The 14,552-nt window shown below is 41.4% G+C and overlaps 1 protein-coding gene across 7 annotated transcripts in view; it reads right to left on the bottom strand.

Annotated features, from left to right (window-relative positions):
• Window positions 1-14,552, bottom strand: part of Plcb4 (phospholipase C beta 4) — a 182,640-nt gene that overhangs the window by 10,925 nt on the left and 157,163 nt on the right. For all 7 annotated transcript variants that reach the window (XM_076570709.1, XM_076570710.1, XM_042276307.1 and 4 more), the window contains 3 exons: window positions 6,559-6,674; window positions 2,943-3,018; window positions 1,060-1,235 (listed from right to left, as the gene is read on the bottom strand). In XM_076570709.1, the coding sequence (XP_076426824.1) occupies window positions 1,060-1,235; window positions 2,943-3,018; window positions 6,559-6,674 (368 nt within the window). The remainder of the gene's footprint in view (window positions 1-1,059; window positions 1,236-2,942; window positions 3,019-6,558; window positions 6,675-14,552) is intronic.

Raw genomic sequence — 14,552 nt, 5'->3', positions numbered from 1 at the left:
CTCATACTCTTAACACATTTTGAAATAAGAGGAGGTGGCTACGAGCTGGCATTGTAGCAGAGATCCAAGGCAGGAGGCGATGCTGCAGAGACTTGCTGCATAGCACACATCCAACCAGCACTCCTGAAGGGAAAAGACAAGACAACCTCTAACCCTACATAGGCAGACCAAGTACCCAGAACTCCACAGGGCACAGCACACTTTTTGACAGAACCAGACCATGTCAGATGCCATTTGGTTGCCTCACATGAGAAGCAGAAGCGATGGCAAACCACTTTATTTTCTCACGGCAGGATGTCTCGCCAAAAGTAAGGCTGGGAATTTTCACATACAACCATATCATTTTTGCAGTTGCCATTTAAAAAAAATGATCATTTTGCTTTATTGGTACCAAGTTTCTGTTTTGTATTGTTCTGTGTATATCATCATATCCCGACTGTGGCATACAGTAAGTACTTGATGAAGAGCAAGTAAGCTACATGCAAACTGGGATGAAAACATACAAGAAAAAGACACACTCTACTGCCCAGGGAGAAGTCCAGCTCAGCCTAGGCAGTATTTCAAGTACAATACGCACTTTGCTAAAGTAGGGATAGGCAAATGAACTGATAGACCTTTGCTACCTCTTGGTCAAGTCTGTCTTCCTAAAATGTGAAGTCTTAACACCACACAGAAAGGAAGGAGGCTCTTCGAATGCATTGACACTGTGCCATGAGAGTCACCCTAGGAGTTCCACTGGCCAGGCCTCCTTCCATGTGTCTTATCTTCCTAAGAGAATGCAGGTCTTTTTCACTTCCAGCCCTAATTTACTGCTGAGCCCCAAAATACTTAGAGAAGGAAGACCATTTTTTAGTGTGTAATATAAGCAACTTGCAATCTGAGCTCACTTTACATGATTGTAGTGTCTTCCTAACACATTGGCAGATGCTGCTTCCTACAAATCAGCTTCCTCACACTAAGTGTGTGAGATACATCGCACACATTTTTGCTTGTTTTGTACACACACACACACACACACACACACACACACACACACACTGGGGTGTTTGGCCCTCCCACCTGTCATGGGAGAGTTTCAGCTGCTGGGTCTGCTGCTCATGAGCGTTGATGAGCAGCTTTCTCAGCAGCTCACACTGCTGGTTCAAGTGCAGATCCCGGATCTCTTGCTCCTCAGCGCTATGGGTGTTGATCATTTCCGACCACTCCTTGGTGTGCTGGGCCACAATCTCTTTGACCTGTTTGGGGGAAATGGGATGGGGTTATCAGGAATCTCTGGGATCAGATATGCACTGAAAGAACACTATTCATATGCAGGTCAGCTCACAATTTGTTTTGTGAATCAGTGGCCATCGGCAACCCACAAAACCAATAAACACTAGTCACCGTTTTACCGATAAATCTGTCGCTCTGGCTGGTAAGTATCTTACAAAGGCCTGTTCTTCCACTGCCTGTCTCTTCCTCTGCTGTGTCAGTTTCAGCACATTTCATCATCTCATGCTTCTCTTCTATTAGGTCTGGACAGAGAGCTGAGTGTTCTCTTATTCCTGGACTATGGCTTACTCCATCACTCTTAATAGACACTAGGGTAGAAAGCTCTCCTCTTCTGGCCACACTTCATGCAACATGGTTTTTCAGTTCCCCGTCAATTGCTTGAGGCTGTTGCTCCAAATCCTGAAATCTGTCTGACTCTGTGACTTGCTCTAGTCAGTGAGGCAATAGTAAATGTGCCTAAAGCCGAGGTCTACAAGATTTTTCCTTTTTTCTGTAGCTGGTGCCCTGTAAATGAGCCAGGACTGCCCTGCTGGAAGCTGAAGGTCATATAAGGCATACAACCATCCTGCAGGTGGCAGCCCATCAGATATACAAGTGAGGATAGCAACCCTCTGCTAACTGTAGATGCAGGAGTGAGTCCCACAAAATCAGGGCCACCACCCATTTGAATATAGTCCAGATTTGTGGCCCACAGAATTATGAGCTAATAAATAATAGTTGTTTAAAGGCATTAAATTTTGGCAGCTTAGTACACAGCCAAAGCAAACTGATACCATTGCCAAGGCTTCTGTTTTATATGAGTAAAGTATCTAAAACTCATGGCATAGTACATAAAGCACTCATTCTCATATCCCAGCTAAAAAGAGACAGTGAGAATGGAGAATGGTGCACAGTCCCTGCCATACAAAATATACAACAAACAGGAGAACTCCATTTAGAACAGCTTGAGTGGTCCATATGTGTGTTAGAGCCATGGGGCTGGATGATAAAGCCTTACATAGCCCTAGAAAGCTGCTGTTTTGAGCATATGTTATAGTTGAGAGCCTTAACATTTTGTTTAATTTAAATTTTATTATTATTGAAATAATGTTTGTGTTCTCCCCAAGTCTTAGCATTGAGGTCTCCAAAGGCTTACAACCTTACTTAAGGTCTTTCAATATTCTAGTTTCATTTGACTTGGGGGAAATCACCAGTAGTTACCAACTATTAACTTGGGGGAAATCGCCAGTAGTTATCAACTCTTAAAATATCAACTTCATTTTTCTCGCCCTAAAAGTCCTAGCAAAGATGTGGTAAAATGTAAGCCAGTACTCAGCCCACAGTCTGGCCACTTGTGTGTCATAGCTGATGTTACCTCCGTAGGGAAGTACATTTGTATTTTCGTATTTGCAGTGTCTCCTCCCAGCCCATTTGCTCACCGTCTCATCAGGATCGTCAAACAACATATATATCTCATCAGTTTACTTCTACATGCAAGATGAAAAGATGCTCTGTGAAGTAGCCCCTCTCAAAGACAGTGAAACTGAGGCAAACACAGACCTCTGACCCATCTTCCCAGTCCAACTCCGCACTGCTGTTCCTGACACCAAATCAGTCCCGAGTGGATCCTTCTAAAATAAACTATTAAATATCTTCCTCAGGTCACTGTGTGAAAATGGGTATTTTCTTACCTTAGATTTGTGATCTGATGTCAGGGTCTGAATTTTAATTTCTGTTTCTTTTTTCATTTCAAGACAATTACTCCCCCTGAAAATGGAGATGTGAAAATGCATGCCAGAAATTAGATATCTTTCAGCTCCCTTGGGCCTCTGTGACAACACTTTCTGATGAAGACAATACATTCATCAAATGTGTGATGCCATGGCCCATTGGGCAGCATCCATTTTTCCAGGAATACATTTATACCTTAGAAAATATTATCTGTGCCATGATTACTCAATTCAGCTGCACAGAGAAATACTCCAGGCCTAGCAATTACTTCCTTGTATATCATCTGTTGTCAGAGTTTCCATTTTGGTTCATGTTTTTCTTCAAGCTGTGTTTTATTTATTCTATAAAATGTTATTAGGGATGAAAACAGCCTGGAAGTGAATTTCTAATTCCTTCATTTTGGTCATAAAGCAAGATTTTTGTCTTTGAAACATGCCAGTGAGGAAGAAAATAACATTTATTGGCACTACATGGCAGGGAAGGAGGCGGCTTCTTATTCTCTTTTGAGCAGGAAATATATACCAGGCAACTGCCCAGAAGCCATTACTGCTTATTCCAGTGCTGGTATTTTCTGTTCCACATTATTGCTGAAACCAGAATGGACCTGGGCTTCTGTCTGCAGCACGAATGCTCTGGCTTATGATGATAGCCCAGCTCACAATGCATCAGTTTATTAACCACGCATCTTCTGAAAGAAACTCTCCCCTGCAAATGGGCTCTCTCATCACACCCGTTGCTTCTCAATGACTGGTACTCAGTGTGTTTCTTCTCCAGTCTGTTATTCAGCAAGCTGAAATGTTCCTCTGGCTTCATTCCAGACAAACTTTCACAGTAAAAGCAATGGTGGGTTTTATTCTGCATTCTTAACCAGCTGGCATAAGCTAAGGATCCCTGTAATATTAAGAAGTCACGACTGCATAATTATTCCCCTTTGCACACTGCCTTATTCATTTTCTGCCCTTGTAGAAGCATTTATTTTGATTTCCCCAGCATTAGCTTTTTCTTTCTCTGCCTTCTCCAGTCACCTTCTCCCTGCCACCTTATACAAACTGAATGGAACATTCTTGAGAGATAGTTATCCCGTAGTTAGGCGGGAGCACTTCAGTAAAGCTCCTTTTTCCACCTGAATCATTCCCATCAGTTGGGTACGAGGAGTAGGGAAAACTTCACTGATGATGGGAATGACGTCTGATTAACCCTCACCGCAAGTTGAAGATATCAAAAATGCAAGATGCATTTAGTCCAGCCAGCCTACCCAGTCTGCTGCAGAGGATCAACCATTCCCCTCTTTCATGTGGCTGACTGGGAGATGCTGATCAGAATCACAAAATTATCCTACCACCTAATAGAAATCCAGGCAAAGCCCAAGTTCACGTTCTCCTGGATGCGGGTAACTTCCTGCACCATTGTGATTTGCTGGAAAATCATAACTCAGACCATCTTCAGTCCAAAGTCACCTGCATGTGTTCTAGAAATGGATCTCCTTACGGAAATATCCAAACACATAATCAATTTCCCCTTTTACCAACATTTTGGGTACCTGGAAACACAAAGTCCAGGTAGTAACAGGAAGCTCTCCTTGGAGCTAGCTGTGTAGATGAAAACATCTGATAACTGGCTGAGAGGATGCTTTCAATTAGTTTTTTTTATGTCTTGGATTTCAAGTACTGGGAAAATTCTCTCTGCAGCGCCTGGAGGCAGATCTGCATCTGGCAGCATGAACTCAGAAAGAAACCTACAGGCAGGCTTCTTCGGTCTCCTATAACTAGGGTGACATAAGGCGCTATGAACTGTGGGACCTCAACTCCTCCTCATTAGGATGGCTCCATGGCCAGTGTATCCTTTGGAACAACCAGTGATAAACATCACTTTCATTCTACTTTATGCTTGAGAATAAAAATAATGGAATAAAAGTGGGTTCTTATCTAATATGTTGTTAGATAATAGAGACATTATTGCTATAAATTTAGGAGCCCAGTATCATTCTTGGCAGAGAAACTACATAGTTCTTGAGTTTGAAAACTTACAAGTAAAGTACAGAAAGAGCCCCTACCAACCCGTGCATATATGCACCATACTAATTGAACTTGATGGGCTAAAAAGAAAAAAAAAGAAGACATGAAATTGGGAGGGAGATGTGTTGAGAGGAATATGGCAGATTCAGAGGGAGAAAATAGAGGGTGGGTATGATTGTATTTCATTGGATACATGCATAAACTTCTCAAAGTAACAAATATTATTTTTAAAAAAGAAAATTTCAATAATGTAATCCATGGGGAAAATAGAACATTTGTTAAAAAGTGATTTTATATGTATGTATATATATATATATATATATATATATATATATATATATATATATATATATATATTTCTTGGAAAGAGCTGAAAATCTGTCAAAACTTCCCTTATAAACACAGTATTAGGGTCTATACCTCACATTCAACATTTTAAGATGTCATTAAAAATGAGAAATGAGAAAATGACTTTTTTTTTTAAGTTAATGGTGCTGATATGGTCAGAAGTTTGTAAAAGTCATGCTTATGGTTTGAATGTGACATGTCTTCAGAGGCTCCCATTCTACATCCCTTGTTTGCAGGTGGCATTATTCTGGAAGGCTAAGGGACATTTAAGACCAGTACTTTGCTGGGGGAAGCAGGTCATTAGGGTCAGGACTTGATGGTTATGACTGCTGCTGGTGTCTGTTTCTCCCTCTGATTCCTGGTCCTGAGTGATGTGAACATGTTCTACCACATGCTTCTGCTGATAAGAATGACCTGCCTGCCTCCTCCACCACAACAGAATGAATCCTGGAACCAGAAACACTCTTTCCTCTTGTGTTTATGTCAGGTGGTGTTGCTGGACATCCTCACATCCACATTTACTCCCAATATTGCCATTAGTGCATGAGATGGGCGGACTCACTTAAAAATATATCCACATGCTTTTAAAGCAACAGGCCTTGGCTCTGCTTCAGTGAGACAAGAAAAACAATGGGGATAAAAATGGAGGATTGCATGGACATTGTGCTTCCACATATACCGCTTGGTTTGTGTTGTTCTGGAAAACATAACTGTAATAAAAATAAAGGGGCCTTCCAAAGTGAGCTCCCAGGTGAGTGTAGGCACATAACGACACAGAACGATCAACAAGGAATATGCTGTAAGAGAAATCATTTTTGGACTGTGGTGAATCGCAGTTAACTATATCGTTTGCAGCCTCTAAAAATTATTAATAAAACAAAAAGTTATAATCAATTCTTGGAGTGGAAGAGTTAATTTTGAAATTATTTTTGGATAAATCTACCTTTAATAAAAAAATCAGAACTAATTACCATGAACTAAAGGTTTTGGGAACTTAGCTGAGACCATCCTTAAACCAGGACTAAGGTGATTGATGCCACACTCCACTGTGAGGACACAGGGTTGGAAATGAATGGACCTCTTATTTTCTAGGAATACTTTTTAATGATGGAACCGCACTGCCACTAAGTTCTTGGGTGGTCGGAGGCAGCTGGGCTGTGCAAAGTCACACTACTCCAGGGAGGATGCCGCCGGAGTTCACCAGCAGTCTTACCCCTTCTTCTTCATCGCCTTCTCTAGGATTTTCTCATGAGTCGACTTCTCTTTGTCGTACTGGGCCACAATTTTGTCAACTTGTGTGCAGTGTAGCTTCTGCATGGTACTGTGCTCCTGAGCAGGAAAAATGTGCAGTTACGATCTGGTGTTCAATCGAATCTGAAAAGCTTTACATTGCCAGTCTGGCCTTGTGTCCATCAGCTTCCCCGGAGTGTTTGGGAAGCCAGTGTGTAATGCAGTCTGAGAACTAGGCAGACTTCTGGTCCCCCACCCAACATTAGTTTCCTACTCAAGAGCATCCCTAAATGGGGAGTCCCCAGCCTTAGGCTAACAAACACACCACTTCAAAAGGGAGCCCTGGTTATACGTGGCAGCCCATATACAGTGCTGAAAATTAGCCATTTGGTCTCTTCCTGAATGAGGACAGTGTAGAGAAGCGGAATGTGGTGCCTAATGTGCCATCATCCCTCCAATCTCCTAGCAGAGGTAAAGTTCTGAACATGGTGACTCATCATGAGTTACAATTGCCGAGTTCAGAAGCATCCTTCATGGTATTAATTACATTGCTTACAGAGCAAAGATAAATTTTTTCATTGATAGCTTTACTAAAATATTAGACTTTTGCAGGTTTCTGAGGTACTTTATTTGACTCATTTGATGTTGGCGCCACAGCCTCAGGTCTACAGCTGCCATTCCAGCCCCCACAAGTTATTTAAAGAAAGGACTGAGCTGGAGGAGGGAAAGGCAGGTTAAGGTCTTATGGTTTTCCTCTGGAGAACACAGAGCCTCATACTCTGGAGGTGTGGATACTGAGTCTCTCTTGACCTTGGACAGGAATAAGTGCTCCCACTTTTCTAACTATAGTCAAGCCTAGATAAAACCAATTCCCCCTAGTTACTTCCTTCTTAGTGGCTGAGGGTATCTGAGTTCTCATTCTTCTATCATGTTACTAGTAGTATTTCTCTAACCTGGGGTTTAAAACATCTTTTAAGGATGTGAACAACATGGACAACTGAAAAGCATTCTTGTCTCTTAGTGAAAGTAACCCTAGATTTGGACCTTGAGACTTACATGCTAGGTGGGGTTGCTATTTACTTTTACTGTGTCTAGTCTGATGGGCTCTTAAGAACCATGACCCTACTTTCCACTTCAAACTGAAAAAGTGGTTCTAGAAGTCCAGAGACAATTAGAAGGCTAATAACCAGCTGCATTCCGAGAGTCAAAAGCAATTGACCATAAACAGGCAAGGGCCGCTCCAATAGGCATTGCTCCTTTCTTCCCTGTCTTTTTGTCTCAATATCCTACCACCGGACCACAGGGCTATTTCCAGGGCTTTCTTTCACAAACACCAGCTTCTCATGTCCACACATTGTTTCACCTTGTAGTTAACCTTCATGTTTGGAAATGTTCATAGGAAACATCCATGTTAAAAATGCATCTCCATGTTCAATGAGTTGGGTGGGCACTGTCTTCAGCAATATGGCTCTGCTGTCAGTTTGTGGAGAGCAACCTATAGTTTTGAAAACAGCCTTGGTTGTTTGGGGGATCCCATGGGACTCCTTTGGACAAAGTCTCAATTAGATGTAACCCATTCTTGGTACTGGGAGCTTCATTTGGTGACAACAGATGTTCAGCTGGGGCTCTGTCTCCCCCATTATTTGGAGATTTCCTTCATATATGTATGTATTTTAGGGAGCTTCTACTGTAATAGGTTTCCATACTATCCCTCCAATGGCCTTTACTTTTAGATGTCTTTCCTCGCAGTCCCTCCCTCACCCCCTTCTCCCTTTCCTTTCCTACTTGACCCTCCCACCACCCATAACTACCCATTCAATTTCCCTTTCCTGGGGAGATCTATCTGCCCTTCCCCACCCCCACCCCCACCCAGTCCCTTACTCTATACCTAACTTCTATGGCTGTAGACTGTAGCTTGCTTATTGAGTACTTTATAAATAACATGTACACATAAGTGAATAAATACCATATTTGTCTTTTTGGGTCTCAGTTATGACTTTTTTTCTAACTCCATCCTTTTACATGTGAATTTCATGACTTTCTTATTTTGTTTGTTTGGTTTGATTTGGTTTTTAACTGCTAAGTAATATTCCATTGTGCCTACAGAGAGGCTTCACCTCTATGTGCATTGGCACAGGAAGGTACTCTAAACACTGCCAAATGAGAAATGTAAACACAAGCCCAGTGGTCAGAGGTTGCACTCTGTCATGGCCTGGTAGCTCTCTCCGAGCTCAGCAACATGGAGGACTCCCTACTCCTTCCCATAAAGTGCCCTATTCTCTACCTGACCTTATTTGGAGACTGTCTCTAGTTCCAGATGCCTGATTTATCTCTAGTATAATCCATGATACATTTCCCTGTAGAAGCTTTCCCCCTGATGCTCAAATGGTAATTAGGTATTGTGGTAGGAGCTTTATAATTGGATCATGCTTCCACAGTGCTGTGGAATATTTCTTCTGTACACTGTGAATATGTATTACTCTCATTGGTTAATAAAAAGCTGACAGGCTGGTAGCCAGGCAGGAAATTAGGTGGAAAAGCCAAACTGAGAATGATGGGAAGAAGGAGAGCAGAGTTGGGAGAGATGCCAGCCAGCCACAGAGGAAACAGGACACGTTGGAAGACAGGTAAAGTCATGAGCCATGAGGCAGAATGTAGATCAACAAAAATGGATTAATTTAAGTTGTAAGAGCTAGTTAGTAATAAGCCTGAGCTATCGACCGAGCATTTATAAGTAATATAAGCCTCAGCATGGTAATTTGGAAGCTGCTCCTAGGACAGAAAAACTGCCTACACCACAGGTGATAACTAAGACTTGTACTAGGAGCTTTACGATAGGAGCGTGCTGTTTAATGCAAATTAGGTGATTCCTGAGCTACTGTCCCCAATCCTATATATCCCCTATACTCTGGAATAAAGTTGATCTGTCTCCCTGAAGCAGCCTCCCCCAGGAAGGCTATTTCTATCATGTTCACAGGCTGCATACAAAGCTCTCTGTCGCTGCTTCTACCACTTTGTCCTTGTGGACTGGTGGTCAACGGACCATGAAAAAAAAGGGACCCCACAACATAGCTACAAATTCTTTGATGTCCTGCCGGCAAGATATGTTAGGGCAATGGTGGCACAAAGCTTGTGAGAAAGGACAATAAATATCTGATTTGACTTAAGATCACTCCACAAGATGGAACCCACACCCAGAGTTTCTTGAGTGACCAAGAACCTGACACTAGATATCCCAGAAGGTAGGGTAAAAACAAATATTACTGCTCTACTAAAAGTACATAGCAATAAAATGTCTCCTAATGTCATTCTCCTATACTTAAAGATACTTTGCTCAGCCATTATCATAGAAGCTTCCTCCTGCAGCATATGAGGATACAGAGACCTTATAGCTGGACAGTATGTAGAGAGTGAGAGATTTTGAAAAACTCTGCCCTAAACGGAATGTCTCCATCAAATCCCTCCCTGCAGGGCTCAGGGAACCCTGTAGAAGAGGAGGTGGAAAGAGTGTAAGAACCAGAGGGGATGGAGAACACCAAGGAAACAAGGCCTTCTCAGTCAATGGAACTGACACACATATGACTCACAGAGACTGAGGCAGCATCCACAGGGCCTGCACTGTCCCTTAGGTATATATTACAGCTTTCAGTTTAGTGTTTTTATGGGATTCCTAAGTCTGTGATGAGTGGGTCTCTGCATCTATGTCTATTTCTTGTGCATTTTATTGAGCTCTTTTCCTTCTGTGTGTTTGTTATATCCTATTTCAATGTATTAGTTTTGTCTTAATATATTTTATTTATCCTAATATATTTTATTATTATCAAATTGAAGCCTGTTTGTTTCTTAATGAGAGACAGAAAGTGAATTAATCTGAATGGAGGGGGGACTGGAAGAAGAAGAGGGATGGGAAACCATAATCAGGATATATTCTGTGAGGAAAAACTTTTCAATAAAAGGGGAAAAAGAAAAAAAATGGCCATGAGTGAAAAAAAAATGCATTCCCACACCTTGCTTGGAGAATTCAACCAAGTCTCAGCTGGCATAAGAAAACACATCTTTGTGAAGCCTTAGCCCAACAATTCTATGCTGAAAAATTAGTTCTGAAGAAAGACAGATATTGTGCCCTGACTATCTCCATTATTCTAAAAACGTGTTCCTCAGACCATACAGAAGACAAAGTATGGAAATAAAGGCCAATATGGGGGAAACCAAAGGCAGCTGGGTAAAGCAGCTAAGATCCTGTATTTTCAAGTCAGGCTGAATTAGGTCCCATCCTGGCTCTACCATTTAAACGCTAAGTGATTTAGTCAAGCTGCACCCCCTATGAGGACAGATGATGCCATCTTTCGAGCAGTTGGATGAGTACCTGCAGCCATAGTTACATCTCTCTATTCACCCTGCTTTGTAATATGACTTGCTCAACTTTCTGATGGGAGAGCCTTTATCTCTTAATGTGGGTCAGACCAGGGACTTTCTTTAGTCAACTCAATAAGGAGAAAGTGATGGAGAGCTAGGTTGAGCTGGAAGCCCCAAGAGCCTGGTATGTACCGCTTGGTCTTAGGGATCTCTGCCATTTGTACAGGTCTAGACTAGCCCAGAAGATGAGCAAGTACATTACAGAGTCAGAAAGCAGTTCAGGAGAGGCTCTCTAAGTCAGGCAGCCCCCTAACTACCCACTGCTTGCTACACTGGCCATGGCAGAATATATGAGAGAGTCCAGTAGAGATCAGAGGACGTTTCCAGCTGAAGCCATTCCAAATGGTCCTCAAAACTGTAAGCTAAACAGATGGCTTGTCAATATATTTCAGGATGGTTTGTTACCAAGGAAAAGTTAACTAGTAAGCTAATATAATCATAGTGCCCCTTTACATACTTTGATAAAGATGTCTAAAAATAAACATTTATATATACCTAGGTTAGAGCACCCACTACCCTCTTCTCTCCCCTATCTCCACACTCAGATGTTTGCTTTATTCTATAGCCCCCAAGTACCCCCTTCTTTCATATCACATGTAGTATTAAACTATTCCTCCAATTATATTTTTAATTGGGTTGTGAAATAATAGGCTTCACATAAGTTTTAACTAATAGCAAGCTAATCTCAAAATATTTCTTTAAAAAGTTCAAATCAAATTTCCTTGCATTGGTATACAATATCATTCCCAGAAGACATGACTTATTAAATGGTAATTCCATTGTAAGGCATGATGTACCTCCCTAAGAGTTATTGGCCATGGAGTTCTCAGACATTTCCAAAACAACACAGATGATTGCCATTGACCTTGGTTACCAATCATAATTTCATGGTAAGACTCTGTTGCTGAAGGTACCACACATTTTGACTGGCTATAGGGCATAGAGAAATCAATCTCAAACTGATTGGGTAACTTCTTCCACATTGGGCTGCTTTCATAGTGCCAGAAAGTGCTATGTAGGCTGCTGGGGGATAACAAACATCCATACCTTACCCAGTTGGACCATGCATGATACAATACCAATCTGCTAGATAAAATGTGTCCAGTGGTACAATCCTGGCATGACTGTTACAGGGTAGTTAGCCACTTTCTGGCTGAATTTGAGGCGGGCTCCTCAAGAATGAATTTCATGCTAGTACTGTAATCCTGGTCAAAAGGCCAGGACTTAGGAGATCACAGACCCCAGCATAAAACCTGCAATTGTTATTTTGTTAAATGGTCACCTTGTCAAATTGCCTTCTAAATATTTATGTTTACACCCATAGAACTGGGCTACTCTCAAACATGGTCAGAAAAAGTGGGCACCACTGTCAGTGGGCAGCATTCAATGCAGAGACTCATAATTGGTCAAAGTGCTGACTGAGCACTCAGCTTTAAATAGGGTGCATTGCTGTGGGATGTCTTTCTGTATGCTGTGAATATGTGTGGCTCCCGTTGGATAATAAATAAAGCTGCATAGGCCTATGGCAGGGCAAGATAAGGTTAGGTGGTGCATTCAAACTGAAGACGAGATGAAGAAGGGTGGAGTCAGGGGAGATGTGAGCCCACAGCTCTAGGAGCAAAAAGGTGATTAGCAGACCAGTAACACCATGGCCATGTGGCAACATATAGATTTATAGAAATGGGTTAATTTAAGATGAAAGAGCTAGTAAGCAAGAAGCCTGAGCCATAGGCCATACAGTTTGTAATTAATATAAGCCTCTGAATAATTATTTTATAAGTGGCTATGGGACCATGGATGAGAGAGATTCATCCAGACTGCTGGGCAAGGCAGGACTGGAGAAAATTCTGTCTACAGTGCATCTCTAACAACTCTTGACTCCTTGCCAAGAAGAGGACAAGGAAAGAATATAAGAGGTAGAGGGTGTGGAAGTATGTTGTGAAATGCTATTTTCTAGACATGATATGGTCATCACTTTAATGAACTCATAGCAGCTGTGGTTACCTGCATAAGACCTGCACCATGATCAAGCCACCCAGGATTTTAGCATAGATGGAAGAGGTGCTTATCCTGGCCCCACCCCTTACATAGGAGCTATTGGTAGTTGGTAGCATCATTCTTTTTGAGGTCTTCCCATTGGTGGGTTGCCCACATTCCAGTGGATGGGCCCACACCCAAGAACCTATTAGCTGTATCACATTAATTAGATTCAGTGGGTTGTTAAAAAAAAAGACATGAAGCTAGGAGAGGGAGACATTGGGAGAACTGGGGGAGATGGGATTAAATATGATCATATTTCATTATATACACATTTGGAGTTCTCAAGAATAAAGAAAGTTTATTTTTTAAAAGAACTAATGTTTAAACATATGCATTGGCTAGTCATACTGTTGAAAATGTTTTGCAGATAGAAAAAACTTGTGAGCATTAAATAAGGTCAAATAGAATGAAGTACCAATATGCCCAGTGGCAACAGTCCATGCTCCTTCTGCGCTCTGTTAGTTTTCATTTGCCCATGTTAAAGACAAATGTGTTTGCAGACTAAGCCCAAATACATGTAAATATTCATATATTCTTTATCTGAAAACCTGGCTAAGAGCATAGAAATATTAGTTATTGTAGATAAAAAAATTATAGACTGTCTATAAACAAAAAGGAATAATTTTTAGAAAGCAATTCTTTGCAAAGCACTTGGGACAGTGCAAATAGTCCAGTAATATTCTTTATAAAAGTAAACAGTGTGATAAGTAGTAAAGGGTATGTAACCAGCACGTGACTAGTTACATTCCCCTCAGCAAGGAACACTCCTCTAAATTTCAGTTTATTCATGTCTAAACCTTGGAGAGTATTATTTAGGTTTTGGGTAATGCAAAGTGGCACTGCATAAATGTTAGTCTCATTTATCATACTAGCTTTATGGAAGATTCCCAAACTCAGACTTCATAAATATAATGCATAGCAGACTGAGCAGCAAAGTACATATAATGGGAGAGAAGGAATTCATTCACAAGCTCTTAATGCACAGTAGGACTTTAGCTTCTGAAGTGTAAGAGAGCATGAGAAGGATGCAGAAAATGCAGTTTACTGCTCAGACAGGATCCCTGAAAAGCAGACATAAAGTGGAAAACATTTTATTATTCTTCAACTCTGTTACTTATTCCAGAGAATTCTGAAGGCTAATGTTTCCTCCAAAAAATGCACACTATCAAGCTATTATGGAAATCTATACAAAGTGAAACAGCAGGATTTAGGGAAATTTCAAATCTTTGTTTCCTGCTGAAGAGAGAGGGGAAGGATTGTAGGAGTCAGAGGGGACATCACAAGAAAACCCACAGAATTGACTAACGTGGGCTCACAGGAGCTCACAAGAGTCTGAACTGATGACCTAGGCTCTCTGCATGTATGGGACAGTTGTGCAGCTTGGTATTCTTGTTGGACTGCTAACAGTGGGAGTAGGGGCTGTCTCTAACTCTTTTGCTGGCTTTTGAGACCCTATTCCTTATACTTGCTTGCCTTGCCCAGCCTTAATACAAGGGGAGGTGATTAGTCTTATAGTAACTT

This window comes from Peromyscus maniculatus, chromosome 4 (assembly GCF_049852395.1).
Source record: "Peromyscus maniculatus bairdii isolate BWxNUB_F1_BW_parent chromosome 4, HU_Pman_BW_mat_3.1, whole genome shotgun sequence".
In the NCBI taxonomy this organism is placed as follows: domain Eukaryota; kingdom Metazoa; phylum Chordata; class Mammalia; order Rodentia; family Cricetidae; genus Peromyscus; species Peromyscus maniculatus.
This window is presented reverse-complemented; position numbering and strand designations above follow the sequence as displayed.